The sequence below is a fragment of the Elgaria multicarinata genome, chromosome 20, assembly GCF_023053635.1.
Source record: "Elgaria multicarinata webbii isolate HBS135686 ecotype San Diego chromosome 20, rElgMul1.1.pri, whole genome shotgun sequence".
Lineage (NCBI taxonomy): Eukaryota > Metazoa > Chordata > Lepidosauria > Squamata > Anguidae > Elgaria > Elgaria multicarinata.
Window position 1 is genome coordinate 6,257,623 of NC_086190.1, and position 21,352 is coordinate 6,278,974.

Sequence of the window (21,352 nt, forward strand, 5' to 3'; positions counted from 1 at the left end):
AATCGGGCCAGTTGAAAGGAAATCCCAACATGCCATGAAATAACCCTAAATCTTCTGGCACACTTGAAAAATGGATTTTTGACCTTGATAAAGTCTAAGTGAGCACAGGAAGGACTTCTCCCCTGAGTCAAAGCAAGACACATACACCATCCCTGCGAGGCGGGAAGGGGAGAAGGGAGGGAAGGCAGGCAGGCAGGCAGCATGCATTGTAGTGCCGCAAGGATGGCTTGAGCACTAACGCATAGCAAACCAACCCGTAAGCGGGCGCAAGGAGCAAGTGAGGCAAAGATGGCTGGTTGTTTCTTTCTAAGCCAGCAGTTACGCATTGAGGGGCACAGAGGAGGACGACTGGGAGCAAGCGTGCCGGAGGGTGCTGGGCACGAACCGCAAAGCCCATCTCCCAGGCACCAGGCGGGCAGAGCAGGTGAGGAGTCAGTCCTGGCAGATGCCCCATCACAGCAGCACCCCGGGGGAGGCGGACAGACAGGCAGGCAGACAGGCAGGCAGGCTGCGGGCATTTCTGGGGGCACAAGGAAGTGAGGCAAGGATGGCTGGTTTCTAAGCCAGCACTGCAGTTAGTCACGCATTGCAAACGCAAACCATCCCAGCGAGTAGGTCACCGAGGAGGACAGGCTAGCAGAGGGGCAGGCAGAGTGACATGTCATAGATCTAGTATTGGGCAGATGCCCCACCACAGTAGCACCCTGGGTGGGCATTGGAAAACGCCATCTTGTGGGTCCATACTTCCCCCACCCCATGTCCTGCAGGGTTGCCTGCCTAACCCTTGTGGGGATGGGAGATGGAGAGCTTAGAGTTGCAGTGCCAGCAGCAGCAGCAGCAGCAGCAGCAGCCTTCGGCTTTCCCCTGGAACCAGTCGCCTTGCCCGCCTCTTTCCCCAGCAAGATCGCCTGGTGCTGCCTCTGAAGATGCATCTCCATGCTGCTGGTTCCATAATGCCCTGTAGATGAACCCCTGCTTAGGGTGAGTTTGCAGTGGCGACAGACAGCAAAGCGGGGATCTGCTCCCAACTCAAAGTGGTCCCAACACTATACTTGTCTTTCGCTTCCGTGGTGACACCACCAATTGCCCGCCTGAGCTCTCTGGTGTTGCCATAGAAACAGGGGTTGCAGCGGAAGAGGTGTGGGATGAGACTGGGGAGAGAGCCTCAAAAAGAGAACGCTGGTCACAAGTAGCAGAAGAGACTGCCTCTGCCTGCTGCTTGTCCTGCTTCTGTTGCAGAGCAGCCAGCCAAGGACTTGCCTGTTTGATTTTCACAGCAGGAGAGGCAGCCTGCTTACTGGTGCCAGCCTGAGCCTTGCCTTGAACACTGCTTTCACCACGCCCCTTCACAGACATGCGCCTGCTCCCTCTTCTCATTTTGATTATACTAATACTAATAATAATATGTATAAGAATATACTAATATTAATAATAATATGTATAAGAATATACTATATGTAGGGAAATGGGACAAGAAGTGTGTGTATGCTTTGCCCAAACAGGATTTGATTAAATGCTCTATCTGTGGCTGTTGCACAGCAGACTCACAGTCTAAGTAACACAGAGCAATAGAGAAAAATATTTTTTTTGGTATTTTTTGGGTTTTTTTGTATATAGATAGAAGGAACAAGGAAGATCAAACACAATCAGGCTTTAAGAGAGGGGAGGGGGGGAGAACCAAACAAACAAACAAACACACACTCCAAAATTTAAAAATAAAGTTTATATTAAATCAAAGTAAGGGACAAACACAGAGCAAACTAAGCAAAAGGTCAGAAAGAAGCAAACACACGCCAAGCTAAATCCTATCTCCAAAGTCCAAACACAGCAGCAGCTAAAACTACCTCCTATCCCCACGAACACCAAATCCCACAAGACGCTGAGAGCTCTGACTGTGAGGGTGACTCTTGCTTAGTCCCCCCCTCAAATGCTGGGATTGGAGGATGCTTCATGAGGTGATCAATTCTCATCAGGATTAGGCGTTGAATGTGCCTGTCATCGCTTCAAATAAACCCCGCTGCGCCGCAGCCGGTTTACCCTACCGTTTGTATTGTAAATGTACCCAATTTTTTAAAAAAATATTGCACATGAACCACAGGACGCAGAAAGTTGAGAGTAGGCTCAAAATGACCCCCATCCACGACTCTCTGAGCACAAGAATTTTCAGAACGATAGCTTCAAAAACATCCGCGATTCTTTTCCGCAATGCAATCCTATGGGCGAAATGTTTTCAAGATGGCAATCGGAGCGGTCCGCCTGAAAGAGGAGCTCCGAAAAATGGGCGCTTCTCTTCGCCTTGCTTCTAGGGGTCCGCGGTCTGCTTCTACTCCGCCTCTGGGCAAGGCGAAGCAGGCCAATCTGCTCCTGCTTCTGCACTTCTAATCAGAGCGGAGCACATGCCTAGTCCTGAGATGCCATCCAGTGCAACCCCCTTTTTAATGCAAGAATCCACCTGGGATTCATCACAACATTTAAAGTCACAGGAGCCTTGCCTCTTTTGTATCTGGTCAAGAGGGCAGGGCTCCTGCAGCTTTAAATGTTGTGATGAAGAGAGAATTTCACCAGGTGGTACATGCATACAGATGACACCTGCTGAAATGTACTTTTCTATACAACTATTAAAGATACAGGAGCCGTGTACTCCTTTGCGTATGGTCACAAGGGGGGGCTGGTGACTCTGATGTCAGTGGGTCTATGAATCTGTGGGTCTATGCATAGGATTGTAGGATTTTATGTCTAACCTTGCATAGGATTGTAGGATTCATATACCCATGGAATCATGCCCCACTGACATTGGAGTCACCAGCCCCCCGCCCCTGTGACCATATGCAAAGGAGTACAGGGCTCCTGTATCTTTAACAGTTGCATAGAAAAGGGAATTGCAGCAGGTGTCATTTGTATGCATGCACCACCTGGTGAAATTTTCTCTTCATCACAAAATTTAAAGTCACAGGAGCCTTGCCTCTTTTGAATCTGGTCAAGATGGCAGGGCTCCTGCAGCTTTAAATGTTGTGATGAAGAGAGAATTTCACCAGGTTCTCCATATATACAAATGACAATGCCTGGAGCCGCCCCCCTACGTTCCCCATCCTGCTGTCTCAGCATTCCTGACCATGGGACATACTGACTTGCAATGATGGATCATCGTAGTCCAACACCTTTGGAGGGCACCAGGTTGGGGAAGGGCTGCGCTAAACAAAAAAAGAAGTAGGTGGCTCTAAGTTGTTCGTCATCAGTTTTCCACAACCCCACAGTCACCTCTGCATATCCTATTCTCCATCCTGTCCTCATGGTTTATCTGCTTTGGCAGAATGAGAATTTCACTGGTACTTTCTGCCTCCTTAGGGAAGATGTGGCGTTAAGGCTGGTGAGCCTTAACTCCCAATTTCCCCGCTTTTTGATGCTTGGTGGAAAAGTGTACGGCCTTAACGTTGTTTTATAAACCGTAGGTTTTTTGTTCATTGAATAATCCTTTATAGCGCCTGGAAGATTTAGATTTTATTTTGTGCAAATTGTTTATACCCTTTATATATTATTAATAGAGCTTTTCTAAGTTTTATTTTGCTGATGGAGAATATGCCGTTGCTACCATCTATAGGCAAGACTTTAGAGCGATAGAAAATAATCTCTAGCTAGAAATCTTCTTTCATTCCATTTTCCCTCCCTTGACATAACCAAAGCTTTTTCTCTACTTGTAGAGATGTACAGTGTATTTGCTAATGAACTCAAGGGCATTGCTGAACCTAAATAAATTAAAAATTAAAATCAGGAACATACATACTAGAGGTGTGCACGGACCGCCCGCTCCGCTTCTCTTCCAGATCCACGATTGGCATATCCCCCTGCCCCTGGGCACGTCCACTTTCCTCTTACTGGTAAAAGAGAGACATAGCTTTTTTTTTTAAAAAAAAAATCTTCTTGTTCTTTTAGCAACACTGCTGCTTTTAATTCCACCCCTCCTTTGTGTATTTATTTATTTATTTATTTATTTATTTATTCCATTTTATATTTACACCCCATAGCCCAAGCTCTCCTGGCTTTTCCTCTTCAGTGAAGTCAGGCAGGCTTTCATTGTGGTTCAACTCCTTGTTGTTGTTTTTGTTATTATTATTGCTATTAATATTAATTAGTACTGCTATTATTAACATTACTATTGTTGTTGTTGTTGTTGTTTAATAATGGCTGTGATCACAGTGCAGTCAATCAACTCTGAAGCAAGGATCACAAAGCATTACTCTGATCCTCCTAGCCTCCTAGTTATGGGATGCAAAAGAAAAGGCATCTCTCTGTGCTGCTCCCGCCTCACAGGGATGGTTTGCATTACTGGCTTTGAAACTATCCTTGGCTCACTTCCTTGTGCCCCCAGAAATGTCTGCTGCCTGCCTGCCTGCCTGCGTGTGTACCTCCCCCCCCCCCCCGGGGTGCTGCTGTGGTGGGACATCTGCTGCGACTGACTCCCCCATACTAGATCTATGGTGTATCTCTGCCTAGCTCTGTGCCTGCCTGTCCTCCTCCTCTGTGACCTCACAGGGATGGTTTGCAATGCATAACTTACTGCTGGCTTTGAAACAAACCATCCTTGCCTCGCTTCCTTGTGCCCCCAGAAATGCTTGCTGCCTGCCTGCCTGCGTGCCTTCCTCCCCGGGGTGCTGCTGTGGTGGGGCATCTGCCGGGACTGATTCCCCCATACTAGATCTATGGCATATCTCTGCCTGGCTCTCTGCCCGCCTGTCCTCCTCCCCTGCCCTCCTCACAGGGATGGTTTGTGTGTGTCTTGCTTTGTCTCAGGGGACAAGTCCTTCCCGTGCTCACTTAGACTTTTTGAAGTTCCAAAACAATTTTTCAAGTGTGGAAAAAGATTAATATTTAGGGTTATCTACTGCCCAATTCATGGCATGTTGGGATTTCCTTTGAAATGGCTCCATTGAGCTGTCTGCAGCTTTAAATCCCTGAGATACTGGGGTGTCCAATTTTCAAAATTTCCCAAAAAATCAGGGGAGGTTGGATTGGCTTGAGGCTTGGCATGAATGTGGACGTGCCTGCTTCCAAGTTTTTATCTTTCAAAATGTGGGAGCAAAGTCCATTTCTGTAAATGGGGTGTCCGATTTTCAAAAATTCCCCAAAAATCAGGGGAGGCTTGGATTGGCTTGAGGCTTGGCATGCATGTGTATACATGCATGAGGAGTCATGGTGCTTAACTTGAGGTTTCTAATGTGAAAATTGACGGAGCTATAGAAAGGGTTGTGTGAATTCTGGTTAGGGGTGCTGCGTTAGATGTTAAAGCGCCCCCAAAATCAGGGGATGATGGAATTTGCTTGAAACTTGCCATGAATGTGGATGTGCCTGCTTCCAAGTTTTTATCTGTCAAACTGTCGGAGAAAAGTCCATGTCAAAAAATGGGGTGTCCGATTTTCAAAATTTCTCCAAAAATCAGGGGAGGCTTGGATTGGCTTGCGGCTTGGCATGCATGTGTATACATGCATGACGTGTTATAGTGCCAAATTTGAGGTTTCTAACATTAACAGAAAAAAGTTGTAGTCTTTTTTGGATTTCAATGCAAGCCTATGGGGAAAAAAGCGAAGCTCCGATCCAGATCCGGAGTTTCGCAGCGAACCAGAGCGGACTATAGGTGGATTGGAGCAGAGCGGAGTGGACTCGATCCAGAAGTTGCAGATCTGAAAGAGAAGCGGATCAGGGGGGTGGTGTCCGTGCACACCCCTAGAAAATAATCTCCATGAAAGTGCATGCCATGATATAGATAGTTAGATTTTAAGACACCACAAGACTCTTTGTTATTTTTGCTGCAACAAACAAACCTGGCTACCCCTCTGGAACTTGATCATTTTATAATTCAGTAGATATAATATTAAGGATGTTGCAAAGACCCATAAAAGTGCAAGTGAAAGTGATAGATAAGTTTTTGCTATTAAAGGAAAAAGGAAAGCTTCAAGAGAAATTAAGGTGATAAAACATAAGGTGAAGAGGTAAAGTACAATGCCATAAGAACACTGGTGAAGGGAAATGAAATTATCTATATGCCCTGCTACAGAGATTAAAGCAACTGCTGCAGCAAAATGATACCAAGCCCATATTTCTAAATAAAAACATGGAAAGAAATGAAGCAAAAGGTTGTTGATTGCACTGATTCGCCTTTTTTGTAGCCTGACTGGTGGAGTGGGGAGCTGTTGTTCTTTCCCCCACGGCTATTGGGATAAAGCAAAAGCTCTTTCCTGGGCAGGAGAGGCTTTTTTTCCAGGAGCCCATGGTGCCCAGCGGAGGGAAGGCCGCGCGTTTCTCCAGAGACCCCCAGAAAGAACTTTGTCTCCCCTGTCCACCGAGGGCACCAGGCATGCTGTGTTCACCACGCAGCTGCGGACGGCTGGCTGGAGTCCGGGGCCGGGGGGGGGGGAGCAGGCCTTGGCAGCTGAGTATGCACCACGTCTGGAGAAGGAGGACCAAGCTGCATACCTCTGCTGGTCCGGTGGCGATGCCACCGCTGCCACCAATGCTGCTGCTGGCCTGATCCTGGTGTCCGCTGGCCCCGCTGCTGCTGCTTCACAGATAGCCAGTCGAGGTGTTTTTGGTGCATCTTCCCAGAAGTCTCAAATCTCGCGATACTTCCAGGATTCTAGAAGTCTTGCCGGAAGTCTCGTGAGATTTTGTATTTCTTCCTGAGAAAAGCAAGTGGCTGAAAAACATGGCTTGACCGTCACTGCCAGGTGCCTGTTTTGCCTGGTAAATTCACCCCTGGCCCCAGTTGCCCCAGACAAGCCTTGTTTTGCTGGAGGACTCCGGGCATTTCCGGGTATTTAGGTCAGCCTAGCTTTATTGAAATCAATGGGAGTTATTTCTGAGTCGTCATAGGATTGTTTTGTATGGCAAGCCAAAGGAAGTTGATAGCTTCTGAGTTATCTTCTACCCAGTTTTGTTTGAGCAGAGCATTGCGCCGTCTGATTGCGATTTCTGCCTATGCCTGACTCAGGTGAAGAAGCTGTCTCGCTCACGATGCCATCCAGCAGCACTTTCACACTATGAAATTGTGGATGATTGACTTCTATGAGTCTGAGCACAAACTCGCTCCCTCTCCTCCTCCTCCTGCCAGAATCCGCAACCAGTTAGGGTTTCCCACTAGGGCTGTGCATGGACACCCCCCCCCCCCACCATGGTCTTCTTTCCATTGCTAAGGAACCAGAGGCGTGATGCCTATAGAGTCAGACATGGGACCAAGAGCGGGCTCAAGGTGTCTTCTTTTTTTAGTTTCCAAAATGTGGTCACCCTAAGCATAGGTCACAAGATGCTGTAAAAATCTTGTCATTTAGGGCTTGACATATCATTATTTATTTATTTATTTATTGATTACATATTTTTACTGCGCAACAGCCTAAGCTCTCTGGGCAGTTTACAATTAAAACCATACAATCCAGATTAAAACTTTAATATCACATAAAACAAAAATTAATTACAGTCCAGGGGAGGCTTGTTTAAAAAGTTATGTTTTTAGGACGTGTTTAAAAATTATTACATTACGGGCCTCCTGAACCGCACAAGGGAGGGTTTTCAAGAGGGTGTGGGCCGCTACGTATCACTATGTACCTCTAGAGCAAAGGCAGCAACTTTTTTTCCTATTGTCTTATTTTTCTTCTTCGAGGTGCTGCTGCAAGTGACAGCAGCAATAGAAATGGTGCTGGCAACGTGGCCACCATTCTCCACAACAGCCCACATTTAGCTTTGTATAGGACCAGTGTGTGTGTGTGTGTGTGTGTGTGTGTGTGAGAGAGAGAGAGAGAGAAGCCACAACCCAAACAAACATAGTGGAGAACATTTGGGGGAAATTCTGCCAAGTTTGTTATTTGCCTCACAAGTTCTTGACAAACTTTGCAAAGTTGTGCCCCATCTGTTTTGATGCTGGAAGGCACAATATCCCATAGCCAAATAAGGTCAATACTCCATGCACGCCAGTCTCAAGGTGGGTCCACTTGACTGGCACGCCATTGTCCTCCAGTCGTTTCTTGTACAGCAGCCCGTCATCTCGCAGTACATCAAACTCGCAGGTCAAAATGCATGCCTGTGGGAGCTTGCTGATGATGGCATCTTCGGCAAAAAGTGGTGAAGCTGTTACTTCCAACAGTTGCTTCATTTCTTCATATACCTCCGGTTTAAATTTATATGAGGCCGGATCTCGTGGTTTGTAGCCTCTGACCTTGAATTTTTCAGGAATGAGGTCTCCATTCACCCATTTCCGATATTTCAGCCTCATCTCCGGAGGAACATGGCAACCCTCCACGATCTCACTTACCAACGACGTCTTCTCGTTGAAAAAAAGGCAGCATAAATAGGCAATCATGTCCCTCCACAAGAGTGGAACTCTGGCATTCTGTTGATATGAAGGCAAATCTAAGTCCATTCCCTGCAGTGCTGGACAGATCAAAACCTGAGCATGAACTTTTGGGAGATCTTTTCTGTCCACCAGCAATTGGCAAACCCTTGTTGCAAAATTTGCTCCAATGCTCTCCCCTGCCAGGATAACATGGGAAGCATCTACATGATAATCTTCAGTGTGCTTCAGAAAGTGGACGGTGGCCTTTAGACATTCAGCGTATTGGTTTGGATAAGGATTTTCTGGTCCAAGACCATATCTAAGGAGAACAAAGATTGTTACTCTTAGCTCTTGAGCAAATGTGAAGTACCAAAGAATTTATTCCTTAAAAAAAATGTTATTAGCCATTTTTCATAACACCTTTAAATAAATAATCATTAAGTCTTATGTGGGACACAATTCAGAATAATGGTGGGGGGAATTTCAATTGAGACTAACCTACATTTTAGCAACTTACATGACTAATATCTCATTGATTTCAGTGTGTGAATTTTAAGTCTAGCAATGTCTGGCTGCAAGGCAAAGTATATAAATTATTACAAATAAGCACCAAGAAAAGAAATCAGAATAATCAGGAATGGCAAAATGTCTAACAAAGATATGCTGTCCTGAGAGTCAGTGTGGTGTAGTGGCTAAACTGTTGGACTGGGAGTTGGGAGATCCGGGTTCTCGTCCCCACTCAGCCATGGAAACCGACTGGGTGACTTTGGGCCAGTCACACACTCTCAGCCCAACCCACCTCACAGGGTTGTTGTTGTGAGGATAACATGGAGAAAAGGAGGAGGATTATGTACGCTGACTTGGGTTCCTTGGAGGAAAAAAGGTGGGATTTAAGTGCATAATTAAATAAATAATAAATGTGTAAAAGAATTCAGTAATGCATATGTATGCTATCAATAAAGTTCATATGAATCTAAATGGCCTTTTGTATTTCCACTTATTTGGGTCAATTACATTTAGAACTGGATATACTATTTTATAGAAACTAGGGGTGTGCAAGGTGGACTTTCTCTGCCTTGAGTTTCGATCTGGAGCTCCATAGAGGTGATGCCCTGCCTCGATTTTGGAGCAGCTTCCCTCTCTCCACCGCAACAAATTACCCGTCAAAGAACTTTTCAGTATTTGGGTAACTGGAATTAACAGAAAAGCTTCCAGATCCCTCATGTTAAAGTTCCTGGTTGAACCGCGGGCTCAATTGAAGAAGCCGACGGACCGCGGACGGACGCAGGTAAGGGAGAGGAGGGCGGGGGGGTTACCGGGCCCTGCCACCATCGCCGTTGGCTTGTACCTTGGCGTGCATGTGTATCCCTGGATAAGCTATCATGGTGGCAATTTGAGATTTCTAACGTGCAAATTGACGGAGCTATCGGGTGTGAATGGGGTGCACGATTTTCATAAATTCCCCAAAAATCAGGGGATGATGGGACTGCCTTGAGTCTTGGCGTGCGTGTGTATCCCTGGATAAGCTATCATGGTGGCAATTTGAGGTTTCTAACGTGCAAATTGACGGAGCTATCGGGTGTGAATGGGGTGCACGATTTTCATAAATTCCCCAAAAATCAGGGGATGATGGGACTGCCTTGAGTCTTGGCGTGCGTGTGTATCCCTGGATAAGCTATCATGGTGGCAATTTGAGGTTTCTAACGTGCAAATTGACGGAGCTATCGGGTGTGAATGGGGTGCACGATTTTCATAAATTCCCCAAAAATCAGGGGATGATGGGACTGCCTTGAGTCTTGGCGTGCGTGTGTATCCCTGGATAAGCTATCATGGTGGCAATTTGAGGTTTCTAACGTGCAAATTGACGGAGCTATCGGGTGTGAATGGGGTGCACGATTTTCATAAATTCCCCAAAAATCAGGGGATGATGGGACTGCCTTGAGTCTTGGTGTGCGTGTGTATCCCTGGATAAGCTGTCATGGTGGCATGTTTGAGGTTTCTAACGTGCAAATTGACGGAGCTATCAAAAGGGGTGTGAATGGGGTGTTGGATTTTCATAAATTCCCCAAAATCAGGGGATGATGGGATTGCCTTGAGTCTTGGCGTGCGTGTGTATACCTCCATGAGGTGTTATGGTGCCAAACTTGAGGTTTCTAACTTTCACAGAAAAAAAGTTGTATACTTTTTTAGCTTAATGCAAGCCTATGGGGGGGAAAACGGAGCTCCGATCTGGATCCGGAACTCCGCAGCGGAGCGGAGCGGACATAGGCGGAGCGGGGGTGGGGCGGAGTGGGCCGATCTGCAAATCGCAGATCTGGAAGAGAAGCGGAGCGGGGGGTCCGTGCACACCCCTAGTTTGGAGGCCTGCAGAGTTGTTCCTATTGTCCAACACATTTGAAAGGATTAAAGGTAAGGATGTATCACAGTAGAATCAGAGAATAGCAGAGTTGGAAGGGGCCTACAAGGCCATCGAGTAGTCAATACGAGGTTCGAGGCCTAGCAATTTCTCACCAGCTCAGCCCCCAGGACGACAATCAATGCTTGTCTGCAAGCCACCATTTTAGAATAGAATGCTGGATCAGCTATTTTTGTAAATCACCATTTGTACAAAATGGCTATAAATAGCACTGTTTATGCAAAACTAGAGGTGTCAACAGTTTAATTGTGTGTATCTTTTGCCTAAATCATGCTACTTATAACTGGATGGCGAGAGAGACAACCCCCCACCCGAGATCAGCCAGTGGTTTGGCCAGTGCATCAAATGGGGCAGAAAAGCTGCAGGGATTCAGTGAGCAGCTCATGCAGTGGGTGTGGGGTGGTTTGCCCATTCCTATTTAGAGGCGGATACACAGCTGGCGGAGGCACAGTACTTGGGGCTGGGTGCTAATGTTCCAATAGCACAGCAACGTTTCAAGTCACAGCAACACTGTGCACAGGCTCAGAAACTCTCTTTCTCTGTCTCCCTTGTGTAACAGATTTCTCTTGCTATTGAACCCATTTTCTTCATCTAAGCCCTGAACCCATTTTCTTCATCCCACGGTGTCATTGCAAAGATATTGAGCTGCAAAACAGGAAGCCCCAGTGATGAATCCTGCAGGGGTGCTGAGTTCCCAGATGCTGAGCACTGGATGCCAAGTGCTGATGTGCAGGGCCTACTAGCAAAACCGCTTCTTCAACACCACCTCTGTTCAGATGAAAAGTCAGTCAAAGCTTAGTAGATCTCAAAAAGATACCAATTTCAGTAACAACACTTGTGTTCATGGGAGGAATTTCCCCAATAACTCACCAAGCAAACATAAGAACGTAAGAAGAGCCCTGCTGGATCAGACCAAGGGTCCATCTAGTCCAGCACTCTGTTCTCCCAGTGGCTGACCAGCCATCGGCCAGGGATGAACAAACAGGACATGGTGCAACAGCACCCTCCCACCCATGTTCCCCAGCAACTGGTGTACACAGGCTTACTGCCTTGAATACTGGACATAGCAGAGACCCATCAGGGCTAGTAGACATTGATAGCCTTTGCCTCCAGGAATTCATCCAACCCCCTTTTATGCACAAGTGAGACAGGGGAGCAAACATGGGCTAAGAGAGGCTGCATTTATTTCAGACTACAGCTCCCATCAGCTCCGGCCAACATGGCTAATAGTCAAGGGTGATGGGGCTCATAGTCTAAAATACATAGAGGACACCAGGCTGGACAATGCTGGGCAAAGCCAATGTAATATAGGCCTTAGCTAGACCTACCTTCTATCCCACGACGGAGGAAGGAAGATATTGCGTTGTGATTCATGCGAGATCCCTCCTCCGTTTACACGTAAGGCGTGACGACCTCAGGAGGAGAGGCATCGTGCCCACCATTCTTTTTTTAAAGAAGGCGGAGCAGACGAACGGTCATGTGCCAAGGTAAGGGTTTTTTAATTTTAGCTTAATTTACCCGCACCCCCTTCCTCAATGGACACAGTACTTCTGAGGAACGCTGCGCCCCATGCACGTCTCCTGACTCCGCATGGGTAATAGTGGCAACGGGCCACATGTTCCACAGTCTTGGGCTCAGCCTTGGACCACAGAAAAAGCAGGCCCAAAGTGGAGGGCAAGATCCCGGGGCAAGGGAGAGATCATCCATCCCTGATCCCGGGATCCACTGTGCATCATGTGGATGCACAGGGACAATCCCGGGGTTCGCCCCGGGATTTCATCTGGTCTAGCTAAGGCCATAGAGTCCTATTCAAAGTAACATGTGAACCGCCCAGAGAGCTCCGGCTATTGGGCGGTATAGAAATGTAATAAATAAATAAATAAATAAATAAATAAATAAATTAAAACACCTTCTTTGCATTCTGGAATTATTATGCATCCAACTTGATGGATCAGCCCAGTATACTGTTTCCAATGGTGGCCAGCCAAATATCTCCGGAAAGTCTACTATCGGGACATGGATGCAACAGGGAGACCACTTCTGGACATCCAATGTAGTCATCATAGGTAACACCCTTGTGCATACTTCCATGCCTATTTCCCCCCCAAATGTACACATCATTTCTTTGAAATGTACACAATCTTCTCCCACTGATTAAAACTTGATTGGACACCATTTTCTTGCACATCTTTCAAATGTATGCATGCTGCTGGCCAAATTACATTTGGTCCACGAATCACATGGGGACCTTGGAGATGTAGAGACATCACCTGAAGATTCCATTGGAATCCGTGTTTGGTCTGGAAAGGGTGAACTGGGCAAATCCCAATCAAAAGCGAACAGAAATTAATTTCTCCTGCATCCCTACCTGGGACCTTCTTCATGAAAACCATATATATCCCACTGAGTTCCAGCTTGTTCCCTTTACTCAGCCCCAGATCATACCAAACACTCTGCACATGGACTGAGTGCAGGGATAACCTCTGCTTTGCACTTTCTAACTTCCTGACCTATCACATCTCAGCATGAGTTGGCATAGGTGTGGATGCAGAATGACTCTTCACAGCGTTCCCAAGGTGACAGTCCCAGAGACCTGCAAAGACCCCCAAGGTGCACAGTGCAACTTTCTAGGGAAAATACTTATTGGAACCATCCATTTTTCTTGGCCTGTGACCATTGCCTTTCAAACAACCTTTTAGCGGTAAATGAAATGCACACTTTCCAATGGTTTCCCTGAATCTCTGACCCCTCACTTATTGATTTTATTCTGTCTCCTTCTCACCCCCAAGACATCGTGAAATATTGGGCTAATAACAGCTAACCAGGGGCTTTACGCTTTCTTAGGCACAAAGGAGATCACTAAGTTTGCTATATTTGCATAAAAAACTGGATGTGCCCTGTTGGTATCATTGATACTGAACAATGGTGTGCGCCCAGCTATCAGACTAATGGGTCTAAATTCGGCACGAAGGGAAAGTCAACTTCTGCAAACAGAATATATTTTGCAAATTAAATCGGAGATGATTTACACAGGGATGGGCTGCGGTGTTGGGCAGCAGAAATTATTATTATTAGTTTATTATTTATTACATTTATATCCTGCCTTTTTTCCTCCAAGGAACCCATGGCGATGTACATAAACTTCCTCCTCCTCTCGATTTTATCCTCACAACAACAACCTTGTGACTGGCCCAAAGTCACACATCAGGGCTAGTAGCCATTGATAGCCTTCCCTTATATCTTGAATATCTAGAAAACAACAGTATCAGAAATATTTTAACTAATGCGGTTCCAAAACATTGGCTCTAACAGTGAGGAAGTTTTTCCTGATGCCCAGCTGGAATCTGGCTTCTTGTCACTTAAGCCCTTGGATCCATGCCTGGATTCAGGGATGATCAAGAAGAGATCCTGGCCCTCCTCTGTGTGACAACCTTTTAAGTATTTCAAGAGTGCTATCGTGTCTCCCCTAAATCTTCCCTTCTCCAGGCTAAACATGCCCAGTTCTTTCAGTCTCTCTTCATAGGGCTTTGTTTCCAGACCCCTGATCATCCTCATTGCCCTCCTCTGAACACCCCCCCCCAAACTTGTCTGCATCCTTTTTGGAGTATGATGCCCAAAATTGGACGGAGTACTCAAGGTGACACAGGATCTACACTACTGTTGTAAAATGGTTTATAATGGTAATGACAACTGTTGGGGCCCATGACACACTCCATATACAGTTTTCAACTTAACCTCCTTGGTTTAGGTCTGGCCTTAAGCAGTACAGGATTCTTCTGTGTAATTTAGTTTGTGTGTGAGTAGTTTGTACAGTAAGCAAGTGAGTACAGTAAACCCTCAGCCGTCTGCAGGGCCCCTGGCTTCCCATGTTTCAATGAAAACTGAAGGGAAGATGTCATGGTGCAGCTCCTGCCATGGGAGTGTTTCAGCTTAGGATGTGCAGCTGGCTACCTGGTGAATCTGTGACCTTTGGAAAGATGCGTAATAAAAAGCAGAAGCGAAACGGCACTCTTGGCTACATTGCTATGATAAAAGAACCTCAAAAGACTATCGTGAGAAAGTTAAAAGAAATCCTAAAGAGCCCTGAGAAAGAGGCAGAAACACAAAAGCCGCTTTTGCAGAGGAAGAAAACCGGCAGGAATCCGGTGGATAGATCTCAGCACAACACTTATCACAAGCAATAGCAGTGTGGAGATGGCACTTACCCAACAGATACAACCAGCGAGTCGCCTTCTTTGGCAATGTGCCGCATAATTCTTTCGAACAAATCTGAAAGTGAGCATTTTTCAAGTCAGGATGCATGGAAGGTCAAACAAGAAAACAAGCCATATCCTGGTTGCCGGATTGGTCAATTTACAGCCTCTGCCAAGTAGTGGAGCGCAACTGATAGGGCACTGCAGAAACTGCTCTGGCTAGCATCTCGTCCATCACAGGGCAGTCTCCAGCTTTCCTCCAATTCCAAAAATGTCTGTCGTTACTTTGCCAAAGCCATAAGAACGTAAGAAGTGCCCTGATGCTGGATCAGTCCGAGGGTCCACCTAGTCCAGCACTCTGGTCACACAGGGCTCAATCAGCTGTTGACCAGGACCCACAAGTAGGACAGGAGTGCAACACGACCCTCCCAACCATGTTCTCCAGCAACTGGTGCCTACAGGCTTCCTGCCTCAGATTTTGGAGGTAGCACATAGTCATCAGGGCTAGTAGCCAATGATAGACTTCTCCACCCCCTTTTAAAGCCGAGAGAACCATCTCAAACTTTAAACACCTTGAAATCAATGCAGTGATTACTAGAAGCCAACATGGATTTGTCAGGAACAAATCCTGTCACACTAATTTGATCTCATTTTTTGATCGGGTAACCTCCCTTGTGGACTGTGGGAATGCTGTGGATGTCATATATCTTGACATCAGCAAAGCTTTTGACAAAGTACCACATGACATTCTGATTAACTAACTAGCTAAAAGTGGACTAGATGGAGCAACTATTAAGTGAATTCACAGTTGGCTACAGAATCGGACTCAAAGGCCACAGCTAGACCTAAGGTTTATCCTGGCATCATCCAGGGTTCGCCCCTGCCTGAGTACTGGGTCCCCTGTGTGTCACCTAGATGAACAGGTTTGACCCCTTATCAAATTTGCAGATGACACAAAATTGGGTAGGATATCTAATAGCATGGAAGACAGAAACAAACTTCAAAGTTATCCTGATAGGCTGGAGTGCTGGGCTGAAAACAAAAGAATGAAATTTAATACAGATAAATGCCAAGTTCTACTTCTAGGAAATAGAAACCAAATGCACAGTTACAAGATGGGGGATACTTGGCTCAGCAATACTACAAACGGGAAGGATCTTGGAATTGTTGCAGATTGCAAGCTGAATATGAGCCAACAGTGCGATATGGCTGCAAGAAAGGCAAATGCTATTTTGGGCTGCACTAATAGAAGTAGAGCTTCCAAATCGCATGAGGTACTGGTTCCTCTCTATTCAGCCCTGGTTAGGCCTCATCTAGATTATTGCATCCAGTTCTGGGCTCCACAATTCAAGAAGGACACAGATAAGCTGGAGCTTGTTCAGAGGATGGAAACTAGGAAGTAGAGGTGTGCTCCGCTCCGATTAGAATTGGAGAATCAGAAGCGAATTGGCCTGCTCCGCCTTGCCCAGAGGTGGAATAGAAGCAGACTGCGGACCCTTAGAAGCAAGGCAAAGAGAAGTGCCCATAAGCAGAGCGTTTCTCTTATCGCGGGATGCTCCGATTGCCATTTTGAAACATTTTGCCCATAGGATTGCATTGCGGAAAAGAATAGGGGATAACTGTGTTGTTTTTTAACCTACCTTTCTGAAACTTCTTGTGCTTAGAGAGTCATGGCTGGGGGTCATTTTAAGCCTACTCTCACCTCTCTGCGTGGTGCGGTTCACTTGCTAGAATTTTTGGAAAAATCGGGTAAAAAACCCGGGAGATTTACCTTTTTGAAGTGCTGAGCGGCAGAGTCAACTCCCGGTCATGATCACATGATCCCAAAGTTGGAGGATGGGATAGGCAAAACAGGTAACTTGGGATCCTGGGAAACTTCTCTTTCTACTCTGAACGGACTTTTCCCAGTGTTTTTTAAAACAGTAGCCCCACCAAATGCACAAACACAACCTGAAATCATATACTAAGCAAATAAATAAAAGATAGGAAACACAGCACTGCTACCCATCCTAACCTTGGGGAACAAATGAATAGATGTGGTGCAAGGGGATGAGGTCCCCTAGGGCATGTGGACGTGCCCAGCGCACACTCTCCCACCCTTAGAAGGTCATCAGAGCCTTCCAAAGTGTGAACCAGTGGAGAGAGAGTGAAGCTAATGCCTGTCATGATTTGAAGTGGCAGGTCGCTTCTCAAAGAATGGTCCCTAGACAGGGACCGTCAAAATTGGCATATCCCACTCCCCCTGGGCATGTCCACTCCCCTCTTACTGGTAAAAGACAGATATAGCCTTTTTTAAAAAAATCTTCTTGTTGTTTATTCAGAAACACTGCTGCTTTTAATTCCACCCCTCCTTTGTTTATTTATTTATTTATTTATTCCATTTTATATTTACACCCCATAGCCCAAGCTCTCCTGGCTTTTCCTCTTCAGTGAAGTCAGGCAGGCTTTCATTTTGGTTCAACTCCTTATTATTGTTGTTGTTGTTATTGTTGCTATTAATATTAATTAGTACTGCTATTAACATTATTATTTTGTTGTTTAGTAATGGCTGTGATCACAGTGCAGTCAATCAACTCTGAAGCAAGGATCACAAAGCTTTACTCTTATCCTCCTAGCCTCCTAGTTATGGGATGCAAAAGAAAAGGCATCTCTCTATGCTGCTCCCACCTCACAGGGATGGTTTGCATTATTGGCTTTCCCTGGCTCACTTCCTTATGCCCCCAGAAATGTCTGCTGCCTGCCTGCCTTCCCTCCCTCCTCTCCTGCCCGCCTCGCAGGGATGGTTTGTGTGTGTCTTGCTTTGACTCATTGGAATAAGTCCTTTCTGCGCTCACTTAGACTTTTGGAATTTCCAAATCAATTTTTCAAGTGAGGAAGAAGATACATAGGTTTATCTCTACTCCCCAATTCATGCATGTTGGGATTTCCTTTGAAATGGCCCCATTGAGCTGTCTTCAACTTTAAATCCCTGAGATACTGGGGTGTTCGGTTTTCATAAATTCCCCAAAAATCAGGGGATAATGGCATTGGCTTGAGGCTTGGCATGCATGTGTATCCCTGGATAATCTATCATGGTGCCGAGTTTGATATTTCTTACGTGAAAATTGACAGAGATATTGAAAGGGGTGTGAATTGGGGTATAGGTGGTGTGTTAGAGGTTAGAGCCTCGCCAAAAATCTGGGGGATGATGGGATTTGCTTGAAACTTGGCATGAATGTGGATCTAGATGGCATCAGTGAGGGTGCCCACTTCCATTTCTTTTATCTGTCAAAATGTCGGAGAACAGTCCATGTCTGAAAATGGGTTGTCCGATTTTCATAAATTCTCCAAAAATCAGGGGATGATGGGATTGGCTTGAAACTTGGCGTCCTTATGGACACATGCATAATCTATCATGGGACCTAATGTGAGGTTTCTGACTTGCAAATTGACATAGTTGTAGCATGGAACTTGATTTGGGGTGAGTTTAAAGGTTAGAGCCCTGCCAAAAATCAGGGGATGATGGGATTTGCATGAAACTTGGCATGAATGTGGATCTAGATGGCATCTGTGAGGGTGCCATCTTCCATTTTTTTTATCTGTCAAAATGTCAGAGAACAGTCCATGTCTGAAAATGGGGTGTCCGATTTTCATAAATTCCCCCAAAATCAGGGAATGATGGGATTGGCTTGAGTCTCAGCATGCTTTGTATCCTTGGATAATCTATCATGGTGCAGAGTTTGGGGTTTCTTACATGAAAATTGACGGAGATATCGAAAGGGGTGTGAATTGGGGTTATGGGTGGTGTGTTAGAGGTTAGAGCCCTGCCAAAAATGAGGGGATGATGGGATTTCCTTGAAAATTGGCATGAATGTGGATCTAGATGGCATCTGTGAGGGTGCCCACTTCCAATTTTTTTATCTATCAAAATGTCGGATAACAGTCCATGTCTGAAAATGGGGTGTCTGATATTCATAAATTCCCCAAAAATCAGGGGATGCTTGGAATGGCTTGAGTCTTGGCATGTGTGTGCATACGTCCATGAGGTGTCATGGTGCCAAACTTGAGGTTTCTAACTTTAACAGAAAAAAAGTTGTAGACTTTTTTGGATTTCAATGCAAGCCTATGGGGGGAAAAGCGGAGCTCCGATCCGGATCCGGAGCTCCGCAGCAGAGCGGAGCGGACTATAGGAGGAGCGGGGAGGAGTGAAGTGGCCCGATCCACAAATTGCAGATCTGGAATAGAAGCGGATCGGGGGGTCTGTGCACACCCTTACCAGGAAGATCATGGGTCTGGAAACAAAGCCTATGAAGAGAGACTGAAAGAACTGGGCATGTTTAACTTGGAGAAGAAGAGATTGAGGGGAGACATGATAGCACTCTTCAAATACTTGAAAGGTTGTCACACAGAAGAGGGCCAGGATCTCTTCTCGATCCTCCCAGAGTGCAGGACACGGAATAACAGGCTCAAGTTAAAGGAAGCCAGATTCCAGCTGGACATCAGGAAAAGCTTCCTGACTGTTAGAGCAGTACGACAATGGAATCAGTTACCTTGGGACGTTGTGGTAGGGTGACCATATGGAAAGGAGGACAGGGCTCCTGTACCTTTAACAGTTGCATAGAAAAGGAAATTTCAGCAGGTGTCATTTGTATATATGGAGAACCTGGTGAAATCCCCTCTTCATCACAATAGTTAAAGCTGTAGGAGCTATACTAGAGTGACCAGATTTAAAAGAGGGCAGGGCACCTGCAGCTTTAACTGCAGTGATGAAGAGGGAATTTCACCAGGTTCCCCGTATATACAAATGACACCTTCTGAAATTCCCTTTTCAATACAACTGTTAAAGATGCAGGAGCCCTGTCCTCCTTTTCATATGGTCACCCTAGGTTGAGGGCTCTCCCACACTAGAGGCCTTCAAAAGCAAGCTGGACAACCATCTGTCAGGGATGCTTTAGGGTGGATTCCTGCATTGAGCAGGGGGTTGAACTTGATGGCCTTGGAGGCCCCTTCCAACTCTGCTATTCTATGATTCTATGATTCTATGATTCTAAGTCAGGGCATAACAGGGAGTTTACAGGGAAGGCCTTCAGTCTATAATTTTTTCCCCATTTTTATTTAATTTAGCAAAAACATTGTACCTCATTGTTTGCTCTATCATCACATATACATGGAGTTTTTCTTACCAATGGATCCATAAACACCAGCCCCTCCATGGAAGAAAACAACAGCTTTCTGTTTTCTTGCAGTTTGGGTTTTAGACTGATAAATCCTCACTGGCACCTCATCAAATTTCTTGTTCTGAATGAGAAGTGATGAATCCGTGGAGGGTAGGAATCCTTGCAGTGCAAATCGTAAAAAATTTACACGACTGTAGAGACCCAGTTTCTCTAAAACATACCCCTGTTCATAACAAAAAAGTGAGAGAGAAAGTGGAGGAGGAAGAGAGAGAGGGATGTATTAGAAATTAGTTTTGAGGAGGTCATCAAAGGCCAGGTTAAGACCTTTCTCTTCTCCCACGCATTTAACAGGCATTTAACAGCATTTAACAACGTATGCTGAGTGTGTTTGTTTTTAACAGACCCCAGAATAGCTGTTTTTATAAGGATATTGTTGTTTTTATGCTTTTTATAGTTTTAAACTTTGTATATTTGCTTTTAATACTGTTTTTAACTTTTGCAAACTGCCCAAAGAGCTTCAACAACGGGGTGGTATATAAATGCTCATCATCATCATCATCATCATCATCATCATCAAATTTGGAAGGCAGGCCACCAGGCTTATATAGTGACCTTCCATTGGCTCAGTAACCTTCCTAGTTTTACAGCCTATCTTGAATGACACAAACAGGGGAGTCATCAAACACATGGCAAATCACAGTTCATAGTGGCATGTGGCTTGGTGGGTCACAGGTTTTGCAACCCTAGAGCAGGTCCAGTCATCCAAGTGTTAGAATCATAGAATCAATAAATAGTATAGATGGAAGGGGCCTCCAAGGCCATCGAGTCCAACCCCCTGCTCAATGCAGGAATCCATCTTAAAGCATATCTGACAGATGGCTGACTGGCTGTTTCTAGAATGCCTGTATTGTGGGAGAGCCCACTACCTCCCTAGGTCATTGGTTCATTGCCATACTGCTCTAACAGTCAGGAAGCTTTTCCTGATGTCCAGCCTGAATCTGGCTTCCTGTCACTTGAGCCTATTACTCCATGTTCAGAGGAGGGCAACCAGGATGATCAGGGGTCTGGAAACAAAGCCATTATTATTATTATTATTATTATTATTATTATTATTATTATTATTATTTATATAGCACCATCAATGTACATGGTGCTGTACAGAGTAAAACAGTAAATAGCAAGACTCTGCCGCATAGGCTTACAATCTAATAAAATCCTAGTAAAACAATAAGGAGGGGAAGAGAATGCAAACAGGTACAGGGTAGGGTAA

The 21,352-nt window shown here is 45.5% G+C and overlaps 2 protein-coding genes across 3 annotated transcripts in view; both read right to left on the reverse strand.

Annotated features, from left to right (window-relative positions):
• Positions 1-6,589, reverse strand: part of LOC134411576 (arylacetamide deacetylase-like 3) — a 50,709-nt gene extending 44,120 nt beyond the window's left edge. The window contains exon 1 of the mRNA XM_063145441.1: positions 6,469-6,589. Coding sequence (XP_063001511.1) covers positions 6,469-6,589 — 121 coding nt within the window. The remainder of the gene's footprint in view (positions 1-6,468) is intronic.
• Positions 6,590-7,837: 1,248 nt separating this feature from the next.
• Positions 7,838-21,352, reverse strand: part of LOC134411320 (arylacetamide deacetylase-like 4) — a 60,065-nt gene continuing 46,550 nt past the window's right edge. The window contains exons 2-4 of one of the 2 annotated variants that reach the window (XM_063145043.1): positions 20,089-20,305; positions 14,939-15,002; positions 7,838-8,636 (exon numbers count right to left, since the gene is read on the reverse strand). In XM_063145043.1, coding sequence (XP_063001113.1) covers positions 7,856-8,636; positions 14,939-15,002; positions 20,089-20,305 — 1,062 coding nt within the window. In that variant the 3' untranslated portion in view covers positions 7,838-7,855. The remainder of the gene's footprint in view (positions 8,637-14,938; positions 15,003-20,088; positions 20,306-21,352) is intronic. The other variant, XM_063145044.1, reaches the window with a different exon arrangement.